Source organism: Callospermophilus lateralis, chromosome 9 (assembly GCF_048772815.1).
Source record: "Callospermophilus lateralis isolate mCalLat2 chromosome 9, mCalLat2.hap1, whole genome shotgun sequence".
NCBI classification, from domain to species: domain Eukaryota; kingdom Metazoa; phylum Chordata; class Mammalia; order Rodentia; family Sciuridae; genus Callospermophilus; species Callospermophilus lateralis.
In genome coordinates, this window is record NC_135313.1 from 58,164,572 (window position 1) to 58,180,612 (window position 16,041).

At 39.2% G+C, this 16,041-nt stretch overlaps 1 protein-coding gene across 2 annotated transcripts in view; it reads right to left on the reverse strand.

The window, feature by feature from the left end:
- The window catches only part of Rapgef4 (Rap guanine nucleotide exchange factor 4), a 214,962-nt gene that overhangs the window by 189,019 nt on the left and 9,902 nt on the right, over nucleotides 1-16,041 (reverse strand). The window contains exon 2 of one of the 2 annotated variants that reach the window (XM_076866655.2): nucleotides 485-576. The exons of the other annotated variant lie outside the window; for it this stretch is intronic. Coding sequence (XP_076722770.1) covers nucleotides 485-508 — 24 coding nt within the window. The 5' untranslated portion in view covers nucleotides 509-576. The remainder of the gene's footprint in view (nucleotides 1-484; nucleotides 577-16,041) is intronic. 2 annotated transcript variants of the gene reach the window in all.

Below are 16,041 nucleotides of genomic sequence, written 5' to 3' on the forward strand. Positions count from 1 at the left end.
GAACTCGCATGTGCTAGGCAAGTGCTCTACTGCTGAGCCACAATCCCAGCCCTTGAAATCATTTTTAATGGTCAAATGTTGAATGCATTTTCTCTAAGATCAAGGTCAAGGAAAGCATGTCTACTCTCACAACTCCATTCACTCGTGTAATGGAAGTCTTAGCCAGTGCAATAAAGTAGGAAAATTTTAAAAATGGTATAAGGATTGAAAACAAAGAAATAATCCCATTGGTTGCAGATGATATGATTATTTTATAGAAAAATCATAAAGTATCTCAATGAGAGAGTAATAATAATAATAATATTTCCTATGTTAGATGTTCAAATTAAAACATGTTTAACACTATGCCTAATACACAGTAAACACTCCCTATATAAGCATTAGGTTAAAAATGTGTCTAAATATAGAATTAGGAAAGGGTTACATGTTAGCTTCTTGACAATGAGTATACATTTATTCATCAAAATAGCTAATAAAATGCTACCTTAAAGAATAAGATTATCTTCATTCTGGGACCCAGGTTATGTATAAGTTCAAGGCAAGTAACACTGAGATGTCTAGTCCTCACTGATATTCCTAAAATAGAAAGATGAACTGTGTTATAAAGTGACACTGTCCACAGAACTACTGCTTTTATATATGATCTAACACATCCACATAACTACACAAACAAATCCAAGTGTTGCTTTTAAATGAGCATATACTTTGTTGTGACATTTAAACTTAAAAAATGCAACTTGCATATTGTATTTACAGTTTAATTCCATTTTAAGGCAAAAGATGTGTGTATATAGTCACTACTTTTATCTGTGCATATTAAAATATCTGGAAGCATACAAAAGTGGGTTAATGGTGGATAGCTCTTGACTGTGGAAATGGAAAAAAAACTTGTATTTTATGTCTTTGGCATATGGTTTGAATTTTTAATAATCTTTATTAACAATTTACATTCTGATTAAAAATAGAGAAGCCTCTTACTAATACAAAATAACATTTAAAAGTTGATTCTTAAACTGTTTTTTTTAAACTTAACAATATTTAGTCTTCTTTTTTTCTGAGTCAATAAGATAAAAAGAGTTCTTCCTTTGTTTACATTAAACAAAGGTAGTTTTATTTTAGATATCAAGATCATATTCTGGTACTTTTATCTCTAAGATCCTTCTCTGCCTCCTCATTCCGCCCATTCCAAGTGGGAAATCAGGGGGAGAAATCACAGATCAGGTCAAGATAAAAGTCTAACCTACCATCAGATTCACAGGCCATCAGAACCAGGGGCTTGATTCCTAGGGAGACTATCTGCTTAGCCCTAATTTATGTTTTCTGACTGCATTGACTTCAGGAACTGGTTTCCCCAACTCCCACGTCTGGATGTATGGAGATCCTGGAAAACCATATGGATCACAGTCAACTCAGTATCACAGAAGCCCAGAATCTTAGAATAACTTTAGATCATGTCTCACCCATTTACAGACAACCACTTCCCAGGTAAGAAAACCTAAGTCCAGAGAAATCCAAGGTCTTAGTGTTATTAAGAGATCAAAGCAGGTCTCTTGAGCTTCAAGGTAGACATTTTCCATCAGGACTGTGAAAGGACAGCGTGCCCCACTAATGCTGACCAGGGACAGTCCTTCATGTACAAAGAGTACATTAGGATGCAGGCTTAACAAAGCACCGAAGGGAGCAATCTTCCGGCCTTTATCACAGATCCCCAAATTGTAGTGCAAACATCAAAAACTGACTGTTATTCTTTTACCATCATGATTAGTGCTCCATAAGATGCACACACACTTTCTCTACAAATAGTCTCTGAGTACAAAAGAGAGAACGCTCCCTGTTTGAGATATGCCTTCCGGCCACATCACTCAGGGATGCTTTTAGTACGTAACTAATACTAATGAAGGGCTCTTATTAGAATGTTTTCCACATTTTGGCTATAGGCAACTGGAAAGCTGGAAATATTTAAACTAATGCATTGTTTTCTATTATGTTCTTTACAGTGGGAAACTATACATTAATTTAGGAGGTAAACCAGGATTAAGCTCTGGAATCACTCAAAATCAATAAATAAAAAAAAAAAAATCAATAAAGTTGTCCTGCGAGCTTGTCCAGAACCAGAAACAAATCCCTCTTTCCTCTCTTCCAGGGGAAAAAACAAAACAAAACTCCCAAAGGATCAAAATAGCATTCCCAAAGGTCATGAGCTAAAACTCACACATGAAACCTAAAACAACTGATATGAAAATAGGAAACAATTCTTAATTTATAAAAGTTCCTAAGCCCTCTCCTATGGGTGGTTATTAATGAATACCGATTCATGGTCGTAAGTATACATTTGACACCTTTTATCAGTATCATACACGAACCTTGCAACTAATTACTGTCAGCTCCTCTAATGTGCTAGAAATAAGATACGACTTCATACACCCTCAAGATGGCGGCAGCTACCCTGGGGTTGAAGAGAGGCAGAAGGGGGTGGAAACTAAGGGGATGCTGAGGGGGCAGGCCCTGGCTGGTCTTGAACACTGCACACATCACTGCAATTGCTACCCCTTCCCCAAATACTTCATTGCTAATGGGTTCCCAACACTGAAGCTTTTTAAAACTTTGATCTTTTGTGAAAACTCAGTAGAAGATCCAAATCTTCCAGCTGAAAAAACAAGAAGGCCAAAAGAGCATCCCTTCAGCACTTGCCCTGGCTCCACCCTCGAGTTTCATTAAAGTGGTTGGAAATATGCAAATGACACTGTAATACTTTGAACAAACAAATAAATTGTGTGAGCCTCTATAGGCAATTTACTCAAGGTAATTAAGAATGCTAAATCAAACAAATTATCATTTTAAATGGCAAGTAAGTTTTCATTAAACTTGATTTCCATACTAAAAATGAAACTGCTACCTCGACAGAAGGGATCTAGTGTGAATTAAAAAGCAAAGTGTCAAGAAGGGGGAAAAAAAATGGACACCCTGGCTTTTGATTCACAAGATTAGGATCAGGTGTCACTTAATTTTCACAGGACACTGGCTCAAAGAGAAGCAATCTGTGCATGAATGTAGAATTGGTAGAATGCATCTAAGGGACCCCAGACATGAATTGTTTTAAATGAAGAGGCTCATCAATCACAGAACAACACAAACCCAAGGTAATTTCTTTTCAACTCGCAACTCAATCTTTGCCTACCATTAAGAAAGAGAACCTGGAGGCTATAACCCACCCCGAGGATTGAGAGCCTTTCTGTAAGAGGTGGAGTCATGGAGACCTATAGTGGAGCCTCCTCTGTAGTAGACTGGCCACAGTTCAGGCAATAAATATTTACAATGGACCAAACCAATGGACCTCAATCAATAACCATGAAAACAAATATGCTCACAGAAAGAGCAAAATCCCATATTGTCGCCAAATGGACAAGGCTAACAAATGATCCTACTAAAGTAGATCAGGTGAACGTATTTAATCCTAAAAAAATACCTAAAAAAATGATCTTAAACATAGTTACAGTCTATTTTTAAGGTCTCTTTCCTTTTAATATTTTTGTCCCAGTGGTTTATTGGGACGCTGAGTAAACCCCATCCACCAGCACTGGCAACCAATAAAGCCCTCTTGGACACCTGCTTTCTTCTCACATGAAGCACTTCACCTGGCTTGGCCTCCTGGGTCTTCCCGCTTCTGCCTTCAGCCCTGTGTCCCACAGGAGGATACCCGATGTGTGCTGTTTCCTCCACTCCTGATGTTCTGGTCAGGCCAGATGGCCTAGGGCAGGAGTCAGGGAGGAGCTAAGAGTATGAGGCAGGGTAATGGCCGGACTGAACAGGGAGGGGCCTGAAGCCCAGGCTGGAGAAGCCATTCTGTCACCACCTCTGGCATCTGAGTCCAGTCACCCTGCACACGCAAGATCATTTTCATATTGTTTCCCTAAATAGTATGCCCTCAGAGTGACCCTAGGAACACTATGAAGATACTAATGACAGTGGCCAGAAGTCTGGGTCAAGCCTATGTTCCAAGGAGCAGAAAGAACTTTAAGTAACCACATTTTTTCTTCTGTGCTCCTGCCATGACCTAAAGAAGCACTCGTGTGACACCAACTCTGTAACCACAAAAAGAAGAATAAGCACATCAGGAACTCAAGAGACTGGAAGAGGACTATGTGTCCCCAATTCTTCTGTTTGCTCCTGATCCTTGCCAGAATGGGATCCATTCATCCGTTCAATCATCGAATAATCAGTTGTTCCTTCTACGCACCGGGTGCTGTACTGAGCTCAGCCTGTAAAGGGATACCATTTCTGCTCTCAAGTTGCTCACATTCCAGAGAGAGGAGAGCCATGCTAATGAGCAATTCCAAAATAATGTGCTGGAAACTCAGAGGAATGGGAGCACCTAGGAGGAGTACAGAGCATGCCTGAGAGACACAGTCGGGGGAGAAAGCTGCCTGTAACCAATGTCAGTTCCATCCTGGTGCATCTGCGTGCCACGGACCCACCAGAAGAGGAACTATGCACAACAGAAGAAGGCTTACCCTCCAGGCCATGCCTGAGCAGAAATTCCAAGAGTGTAGGACCACATCCTCCAGGTCTAGCACAGAGCTCAGGGTGCTGGGAAGCCCTAACAGATATTTGCTAAATAAATGGATGATTTAAGAATTTGGAACTACCCCAGGACTATTTTTGTATAGCATCTTGGAAGAGGAGGCTCTTAACAGTCATCTAATAACCCACCCCTCCAGAAATTATAGACAAAAAAATTCTTTCAAAAACTGTTTGCAGGTAAATGAAGGAATACAATTCAAAAGTGAAAAAGGAATTAGTGGACATGGCCCACCTTGGATGCATCATGGATTTCATATGATCAGTGAAAGGGACAACATAGCATGTGATTTCACTGCATAAAATGTCCATAAAAAAAGCAAATATATAAAGACTTAGAAAAGAGATCAGTGGTTGCCTGAGTCTAGGGATGGAATGGGATTAATTATAAATAAGCACCCAGAATGCTATTGGGAGTATGAAATTTTCTAAAATTGGAGTATAGAGATGGTTGCAACACATAGTGAAGATATTAAAAATCATTGAATTATACTTGAAGTGAGTGGATTTTGTGATATGAAATATACCACCATGAAATTGTTTTTAAAAGCTTGGGAAAGGCTAAGTTACAGACTTTCCCTTATATTGCTATGAAAACAGGACTGCCAAGATATGATAAAGGCAGAACCAAAATGGAAAAGAGCTCCCAACTCCTGATTTCCAACTCCCCCCAAGCTTCAGTGTTATCCTGAGAAGCCGACTTGCAGATGAGCGATGGCCCAGGGGCTGCAGGGTGGGGAACTGGGGACTGGCTGCTTAATAGGTACAGGGTTTCTTTATGGAGTGTTAGAAGTTCAGGAAGTAGACAGTGGTGCTAGTTGTACAACGCTATAAAAGTGCTTAATGTCACCGACTCGTGCACTTTAAGATGGCTAAAGGGGTAAATCTTGTGTATCTCACCTCGATTTTTTGCTAAAGGTCTTCTTGTGTATAGACCATGTCTCAGGAACATTTCCACATCCCCCTCCTATCTGCCAAATCCACTGCCAGCACCATAGAGGAGCGGGCCAGCTGCCATCCCAGCTATGTCATGTCAGGGTGTCTTACTTAGTCCAAGTGACAGCACAGCTCTAAGCTATTTGTTTGCAGCACTCCATCATCTTCCCTCTGGTTGGCAAACACCAGACATTAATTAAATTAAAAAATCTGGGCTTGGTTTGCATTTTAATCCTGCCCACTAGAAACTGGCTGTCAGCCATCTCATTAAGTGTTGCCACTGTGGCTTCCTGGCTTCCTGAAAGTGTAAGAGGTGGTGACGTCTGGCACGTATTTAGTCACGCCTTTTTGTATAACCCTTGCTGCTTGGCCAGACATACTCTAGGTCCACAAAGCTCCAGGACTTCCTACTCCCATACAACCCAGAGCATTCCCAGCTTGGACTGGAATCGCTGCCCCCAGGACTCCTGTTGCAAATGCCCAAGGCCATTCTTATCAGTGAGGACTCCCAGAGTATTTCCTTTGGCCAAGATCATTGAGATTAGTATTCCTATTGAACAATCTATAAGGTTGGTCAAAGTTTCCTTCCCAATAAAATAACTTGTATAGCATTTAGTAAGTGGGACAAGGATGCCAATTTATTTAAAGCTAGATCCAGGGTCTGAACATGCTTAGCATTCCTATACTTGCTTGATGTTGCACATAGAAAACAAAGATTATTCGCTATCAAACGTTTTCTAACCCCAAAATGACATTAAACTGATACTTTCATTTTTTGGATGGCTGCAAATATGCCTGATATTGGAAGGACTAAAACAAAACAAAACGACAAGCCCTCAGGTTTCCATTTGGGAAATAAAATGCAAAACACAAGTACTAAATGCCAAATGTCTGAAAGAACTCCTCTGAGGAAATGCTTCTTTCAGTGCCAGCCAAAAGTCACAGGGACACACTGTGGCTGAATTTTTTAATTGTGGCTTTTTTTTTTTTTTTAGATGCTGGATAATTTTCTGACCATTAAAGACAATCATAGCCAAGCCTAACAATAAGAGTAATTGACTCTCATGCTTGAGAGCATACAGCTGATTCACTGTGGGGTATGGGAGAGGAAGGAGGCAAATGAGAAGAGGCGAGAAGTCCAAAGTCATTTTCTCCCCATGAAAAAGCACGGGCTGCCTTCACAGGAGAAAAGCCTGGGGCGGAAATGTGTCTGGGTTTCCTGGGTGCTTCACTGGCCAATGCCCATTTTCCCAGGTGGCACACCACAGACATAAGGGACTTAATCCTGGCCTGTGCCTCCAGATCCTGTAGGTCCAGTGTAGGACACTGAAATGAGGTTTCTGAAAGAGAAGTGGGTAAGACCATCCTGCCCTGGGGAGACTGTGCCTGCTCCAAGTCTTGGCACTGACCAAATACAAGACTGACCCCAGAACTTGATGAACCCAGCAGACAGCCTAACTTGGAACAGTCAGTCTCAAAGATGAAGCTTTTTCTATATGTAAAGTAAGTGACACAAATACCACACTGATCCTGCCTTCAAAGGATTAATGGAAAAAATAGCAGCACCTATCAGACAAGACAGTTATCACCTAGTGTCAGAAACTGGTCACTTCTTCAAACATTTCCCATGCACAGCTTTGGGACTGAGCTCACCACAGAGGAGGACAGGGTGGACTTTTCAGATCCCCATCCTCATGTAGGTGTCTTGGTTAAAGCACTTAGTTTTCTGGGTGTCAGTAGTCTCATCTATAAGATAGGGATTCCATCCAGAATCTCAAAGTCAAACACATCAAACATCTAACACGAAATAAATGAATATTAAAAAAATAAATAAAAATAAAAGGTAATTAAGGAAAAGAAAAAAAAAAAAACACATGAAGTCCTACTAAGTGGGACACAGACTCCTCCATATCCTTTGAGTTCATTGCTGACAACAGGGCTTACAAAAACTTTTGGTTTTCTCTACTATTTGGCTTTCAGAACTGTGGCTGAGGGATTGTGAGATCTGTAGTAACAGACTAAGGAATGCTCTGAAGATAAAAATGAGACAACCATATAATCATACTTAGAGAAAAAAAATCTTAATTTTATAAATGTGCTTAAATCAATTACATCCTTTATCTGCACAGAACTCCCTGTAGGAGCTTGGGAAATACTAATTATCCAAGTGTGCACACTTTGACTTGCCCTGGCAGGTTCTGTTGGAAAACTTCTGCCAACCTCTGTAGGAGCAGAGCCTATATTTTTACTTAGCTTGAAACAGTGAAACATCATAGCCATTTTATTTTTCCCCCTTTCCATTATTGCCTCTTACTAATCTCAACATCACATATTCCCTGGAATGGCTCACTTCATTCCAGTCTGGTTTCACCCTACACAAGGCCTGAGCATGGCCTATCTAGACCACTTTAACAAATTCCCAGTTAATTATGCCACTTCTAACTTCCAAAACTCCTGGTCCCCACAGCCCAAACATTCCAGTCCAGGAACACTATGGTGTGAAAAAAGAAAAAAAAAAATGCTAAAGACTTGCTACAGTCAGCAGGACCAAGTTCAACTTCCTTCACTGAGACTCCTACCCTTTTCCCAAGCTCCTATCCACAAATCCCCTGCTCCCTGCAACCTGATCCTCCAAACGTCTTGAACTTGGCCACCTCTGCAACCGCATTTCCACTACTCCAGGACTGTGTGGTAGACTGTGTTTTCCAAAAGACCATAATTCCCCCCGACACCCCGCATGTTCCTCCTACAATGTGACTTCAATGTGTTAAAAATGTAGCCTATGTTCCCCCCTCCACCCCTGTACCCCTGCTGCTGGCCCCTGATTCTGGTGGGGACATAGGCTCCATTTGACAAAGAGGCAACTGATGACTTCCAAGGCTTCCTCCAGAAAATTAAAGAAGCTTCTGCCTGGTTCTCTTGGGACACTAGCTCTTGTTACCCAGCCCCTGTGCTGGGAGGAGGCCAAATAACCACATGGAAAGGCCATACTGTAAGTGTTCTGGTCACGGGCACACCACTGTGAGCCTTTGACTGCCTGCATCCTCCTCTGTGTGGTGCCAAATGATGGCAGTGGAACTGAGACAGCCTCTCCCTCCCAACCCTATTCAAACATCAGGTTCATGAGCAAAATTTAAAAAGTACTGTTGTTTCAAGTGATGGCATTTGGGGTAGTGTATTATGAACTAATAGATAACCAGAACACTAAAATGACCTTCCTTTTCTTTATGGTCTTCTCAAATCCTACCTACCTTTCAAAGCCCAGTAATTTCACCTCCTTCATGAAATTAAGCTCCTCTGAAAGTGATTTCTCTTTCTCTTTCTGTCTCACTTGAAGTTTGACAGCACTCAATAAAGATCGACCATTTAATGCATATTAATAACATCATGTCCCCCCAAATGGACCATAATCTCCTTGAGAAAAAAGACCAGGCCCATGTTTTCAAGGGAACTTTTGTCCATCCTCTCAGAATATCTGACACATAAGAGAGTCCATATATACTTGCTGGATAACTAATTTTCTAGCCTCCAGAGTCCAATTCAATAGGTACACAGTAGGTACTTAATGATACACACCATGACTGGTGTTTAATATAAAAGAAAATATGGTAGAAGAATGAGGGATAATAAAAATATTTTTCAAGAGTGGATCAGATAGTTGCAAGAAATTCAAACTTTTCAAGTCTTTAACCTGTCTTTATGTTGTGCAAAGTAGATGCTTTTTAAATTAACAGTCTATGTTCACGAGTAACCATGTGTTTTTGTGAATGTGCATTCAGCTAACATGTGGATCTACATGTCTGTTTTGGGAGTTGTTTTCTTATTAATAATTTAATTCTAAGGGGGCATTTTGAGAAGCGGCAGTAACCATTCTACAATCATGTAATCACTCAAATGGAATTAGATTATGGCAGGGTTCAGCAACAGGCAGGTTGTTTCTTGTCAAATGACATCTGTATCAGTTCTTCTCAAAGTGGAGATCATGAACCCTAGATGGTGGTCACTGAAGGAGCTTCATGAAGTTCATGTGTGAAATTATATCCATGCTTTTGTGTATATGTATATTTTTCTGAAAAGAGGATCTATTACTTTCACTAGAATCCCAAGCAATTAATTGAAGGCTTTACCATACCACATTTGTTTTTCAACCATCCTTCAGAGATTTTTTTTAATTGTCCTTTAGCAACAAGGAAACCAAAGCTGGTCCTGGCTCTGCCAATACTTAACAATGAAGGCCTCAGGGAGGTCCTTATGAGTTCTCTGGACCTGCTTCTGGATATTCAATTGTAAAAAAAGGAATACACTGAATAATCTCTAGAGTTACTAAGCTACTAAGCCTTCTCGAGATAACGTCCCTAGAAAGGACTTGAAGAGGAAGAAGAGTGCTACCTTACTTGGTGCTTTCCAAGTGGATTTTCTTTTCTACTAAAAAAAAAAAAAAAAAAAAACTTGGTTGAAAAAAACATTCATCTTGGTTGAAATTTATATCAAATTGTTCACAATTATTTATTTAATAAATATGGGTCTTGCAATAAGACAGTCACCATTATGGGCTTTTCACTCAGTCCTCTAAGACTTGCTGCTACATAGTGGTTCACCCCAACACTGCACATGATTCCAGGAAGTGAACTAGACAACATACTAAAAATTAAGAGAAAGGCACACTAGGCCAAAAATAAGTGGTTCATCGTTAAGTGCATTAGACAGGGGTCGTGCAGGTGTTCAACTGGAAACATAATGCTCTATTGATAACTAGGTTGATTAGGTCAATCTGTCCTATTAAGTGTGTGTCCACTTGCTCCTTTGCCTACCAGAACTGCATGATCAGTTAAGAGAACAGCTTTCTCCCCTGGAGGAAAATCTCTCTTTAAAGACAGAGAAGTAGCTACGTGCCTGCCCAGAACCATCTCTCACAGGAACAGAGCCAGAAACAAATGAAAAGCAAACACAGATGCTTAATGGAAGAGAAGTCATACAAATAATTTGAACCCAAGGATGATCTGACCATAATTCTTCTCATGCTCAAAGGTTTCGATAGAGGAAGTAAAATTGTATAAAAGCTTTGAATCAAAAATGAAGCACAAGGCAAAGCACTAAAGAGAAAAGAGACTCTCAGCACTTTAAGGAGACAGAAAAGAAGACATTAATCATTTCATCATTTTTGCTCCATTCACTTTCCCCTTAATGTTAGTATTTCACTTTTATATGCATACTTAATCATTCATATACACACACACACACACACACACACACATATACATATATTTAATATATGTGTATATATGTATGCATATATATAAATACTTGATTTACCTCTTGAATCATATAGTCACCTCCTTGGGCCCAATAACCATAAGTTTTATATCTCATTTGCATAATGATGTAAATACTCAATATTCTATAAATTTTATATAAATGAATAAATGAAAGGAATTTACACACACATGAACTAAACGCCTAAGGCAGAAAAAGTGTTTGGGATCCATAATACCTTCAAATTATATCAAAAATCATCTCCAGACTCAGAGATCCTGCAAGAATTTTTTTATACCACATATATTTCTGTGGTTAAAAAAAAAAAAAGCTAAAAATTGACTTCACCATCAGCAGACTTATAACATTAAGTTTATTTAAGATATTAACTTTATATCACACATGAGATTTTCTTGGACAAAGCTACCTCTGGATTCTTTTCTCTTTTTTTTTTTTCATAAATCAAAGATCTAAAAGCTGGCTCATATAATACCTTACTTCATTTTTGTCTAAGTTTTTCATTTTAAAACAAAAAAATTGCAGGGGAAACAAAAGTGGGAAATAGATTACTGCCTTGATTTCCCAGGGCCTTTTAGACTGCCCGCTCATCTTGATAGGGTAGCTGATTACCAAGATTTTGATATCCCTTGGAAGTCCACAGTTGAAAGAGTGAAGACATTTGTAAGAAGGATGCCCTTTCACACAGTGATATGTGCAGAAAAATAAACAAACTTCATCTTTAGGAAACTCAGAAGGCAGAGTCTCCAATGGCCTCTCCTTGTAGGAAATGATGCACTACTGAACCATTAGGAGTGTAAGGGGGCTTACACTTCTTGTGTAAGGGGGCTTACACTTCTTGTGTAAGGGGGCTTCATTTCTTAAGGATCTTGATTTTCCACCTCAGCATCTTATGAGAAGCATAATCAACACAGAGACACTTTGTGTTTGTTGAATTTACTCAATTATTATCGATTCTAATTTTTCTCATAACACTTATTATGAAAAATGGAAACTTATTGTGAAAAATGGAACATTCCATCACATTTAGGCTATTGCTCTCCAAGTGAATGTTAAGTGAGGATTTTTCTCACATATATTCCATTCAAAGAGATTGAAACTTTTTTTTTGTCTACTTATTTATGGGTCTGTTAGTGTGTTTGGTTAGCTGGTTTGTTATGGATACTGGTTGATCACAAAAGAATAAGATGGTATGTTATAAATCATGAGTTTTGAAGTCAGACAGGGCTAGTGAAATCCTAATTCCTTCAGTTTACTAGCAATACAACTTTGGGCAAGTTCTTTAATTTCCCTAAGTCTCAGTTTTCTTACTTATATAATGGGATTATAATCCTTACTGGCCAGGGTTGCTTAAAGGATGATATGAGACAAATTGTACAAATTGCCTACTTAATATAAGGACAAGTGAAGTAATCATTAGGTATATTGTTATTTTTATGTCTATTATTACCTTCTAAGGTCGCAGTTAGCATTCAGCAAAATTTTATGCATATATCCACACACATATACACCCTTACCATGGCTCTTGACATATAATAAATTCTAGTGTTCAGCTTCTATAAAAACACAATTTAATGCAGAATAGGAGCCATTTCCTTACCAACCCCCGGGAGTCTTCTTGTAAGACTGTCCTACTGGCCGTATGTTTCTGTGTGCCACTGGAGCACATCCATAGGTCTATCTCAGGCATATACCAAACGCATCATCAATCTCTCAACCTGAATAAACTCTAAAAATGCCAGAAACCACAAGGTACTGAAATAATCATCAGGATGTTCAGATCTGCAGTAAGAATCCCGGTGAACACGACTTGGTGGCTGTGGTTGTTGAAAACACCACAGGACTAAGTTGAAGATGCTCAGTGTGAGCTCTTGCCAGCCCTGCTTACAACTTCCCGGCTCTACCTGAATGAGAAGTGTGCCCAAAGCAGATTTGTCATCTGTGCCATCCAAATAATTATGGCCTGACTGGTCCCCGGTGTCACATCCTCAAGTCCCTTCACATGACTCACTCCTCAGCTGGAAGGCAGGAAGCACTCCATTTGGGGGAGGAAGTCAAAAGGACGCCACACCTCAGGACAATACCCTTCTTACCCAAGCGGTGCTGTTATTATTCTCATCTGCCAGGCAACACCCAAACAGCAGTTTAATCACAGCATCGGAGCGGAAGCTCAGGGCTGTGAGTTTACTCCAGAGTCTCACGTCAGGGACATCATGTGCTATAACCAAGAGCCCGTTCCCCCAACAGCACACTCAGCTGATGGCTGGCCATCTCAAAGCACAGACCTTTCACCTGAAAGCACAGAGACCTACACTCCTCTCAATGTACTGTGGCATTTATTTTGGAAGTGACACTGGCATCAATGGATGTAAGCAGTGGGTGTGTTTTGTACATATTTATGCAGGCACACATGTCCATGCATGAGAAGTTTTGGCACTCAAAGGAAGCTACTGTGAAAATCTTTGTTGCCAAGATTGTGTGGGTTTTTTTTTTTTCTTTTCTTTTATCAGTTTGCATTTTAAAAGATAAGCCTGAGTTTACATCAAGATGAGAGATTTTTTATGAAGTGAAGGTACATTTCCATTTTAATGAGTCAGAAATTACCTCATCTCCCACTTCTTTTTGGAAGATCTGGAGTGGCCAGGAATGTCATTCAAAGTCAGGAAGGGGGTGGGTGGAAAGTCAGGAAAGAGTCAGGAACAGTGATGCTCAGTCTCATCCTCTTTTGCTCCAGACCCACATTCCAATAATTGGGAGCTTTAAAGAAATGAAAGACAGGCTAGGCCTAAGTCATTGGTGACTGTAGTCTTCTACTGTCACTGAGAATTTGACTTCTGAATTGGAAATGGAAATGATTAAGAGTATTACTTAAAAATATTTTAGCAATTTATAATTGCATATTTTATTATGTATCATTAAGGATAAGAGATTTTTATTATCAGAAAAACTGAGAATAGGGAGGTGTGGAGGTTCACCAGATTGGATGAGGATACTGGGGAAGAGAGGAGAGATGGAAATGGGAAAGCCAATAGAATGAATCAGACATAACTTTCCTATGCTCATATTTGAATATACTACCAGTGTAACTCCACATCACGTGCAACCACAAAGATGGGAAATTATACTCCATGTATGTATGATATATCAAAATGCATTCTACTGTCATGTATTACTAAAAAGAACAAAATTTTTAAAATTACCAACAAATGAAAAGCAGTCAAAAAAAGAAATATTGAGAATATATTCTAATGATCTATACCAATAAAACATTCAAATTATTTTCAAGTTACATGTGTCTAAAATTGTCATCATTTAATGAATGTCTTTTACTCAATGACTACCCATGGGCTACATACTCAGACACGCCACAACTATACAAGCTATGTTTGAGTTTCTCATTTTATAGGTAAAAAAATTGAGGTGTAAATTTCTGGTCCGATATCACATAGCCATAAGAAGAAAAATCTCATTTTGACCCAAGTACATTGGAGACTTACTAGGTCATGTGCTTGCTACCATAGAAACTGCCTTCTTTATTTATTAAGGAACTTAGATAGTATTGGATATGCTTGCAATTTGGTGAACAATGTAGAAATGTTTTATAAGGACTTAAATCACTTCAACAACATACTGATAATCCAGAGGTCACTTAGATGCATCTCCTAATTGATCTGATCATAAGAGCTGCAAGTAAGTCCCTTGAGCCACCTAAATAAATGTGGCATTTGTTTCACACATCAGAGGTAGCAGATGGCATTGCTGTGAGCACGCATGACTCATCCCCTTAGGTATCTTTACTCTTGCTTTAAACACCAGGCTTAAAAGCCTGCCTTGTAGCTTCTCAGCCTTTAGCAGAGATAAAGCACTAGGAGAAGGGGAAAGGAGGGTGTCTAGGAGCAGAATACTGACTTCAGTGTAAAGGAAGAGCCGGCAACTTGGAGCCAGGAGGAAAACAGAAAAGCATCAGAATTCTGTGACGCTCTGGTGCCATTTATTGTGGGGCACAAACTCCTACACAGCTCAGAAGCCTCAAAGAGCACCAGATGACTGAAGCACAAAATAAGTGCCTAAGTTTGTAAGGATGACACAGTCATCATGTCTAAGGAAAACAAACCTTAATATTTTACCAAAGGAAAAATGGGAGAAATAACACAAAATAATTTATAAACATATCTTCCAAAAATATTTTGATGCTTAAAAGAAGTCTATTTATTTATTTTATTGAAAATCAATCTATTTTTTTTTCTTTTTATGTTTACTATTAGTGTTTAAAACATTTTCAATGGGGCTGGGGTTGTGGCTCAGTGGTAGAGTGCTCACCTAACATGCGTGAGGCACTGGGTTCGATCCTCAGCACCACATAAATATAAAATAAAGACATTGTGTCCACCGATAACTAAAAACTAAATATTAAAAAAATATAAATAAAACATTTTCAATGTGCAACCAATTTTCAGAAAAGCAGACAATTTGTAATTGTTTAAGAAATTATCATAAACACTTCATCACCCGAGTCAAGAATGAGCCTCTCATCCTGCCTCAAAGATGTTAAAAGTTGTTTGTTTGTTTTTTTAACAAATAGACATTTATCTATTGACAAGAGAATCACTGATGTTTTGAGCTTTTCTAGAAGGGCTCACCAGCTCTGCTTTGCTGTTCACCAGCACCTCTGACCACCATGGTCCCATCAATCTCCAAATCAAGAGCCGTTTTTTCTCTACTTTTACACTTTGCACCTGATCTTGGATCCACCTCTCAGTCTACCACCCCCTCAGTTTTTTGAAGCTGCCTCTGATATTTTCCCTGATTATATCCGGACTTTCTCAGACCATTGAGGGGTGATGCACTGAGCACCTGGGAATGATCAGATCCAGGCATGAAGGCAGAATTACCTGGTCTCTGCATTTTCAACCCTACAAAACAGTCCCATTAAGTCTCTGATCCATAAAAAGACTAAGAGACCATGTCCTGAACAGCTAAGCCACTGATCTAGCCAAGAAAAACAGCATGTGATATCATTTAAAAATGTATTCTTCCCTTTAATTTCCCCCAAATAGATAAGGATGAGTTATTGCTGGGAACCGCATTTTGTAGCCAACAGATCCAGCAACCAACTAATTTGGGATTGGCTTCCTGAAGTACCATCTCTCCAGTAGCAAAAGGATAAAAATAACATTAAATGGGTAAACTAAAATAATTTCCAGGAGGAGTGGCAAACAACGAAATGATTTTTTTTTTAAAGTTTTGCTTTAACAG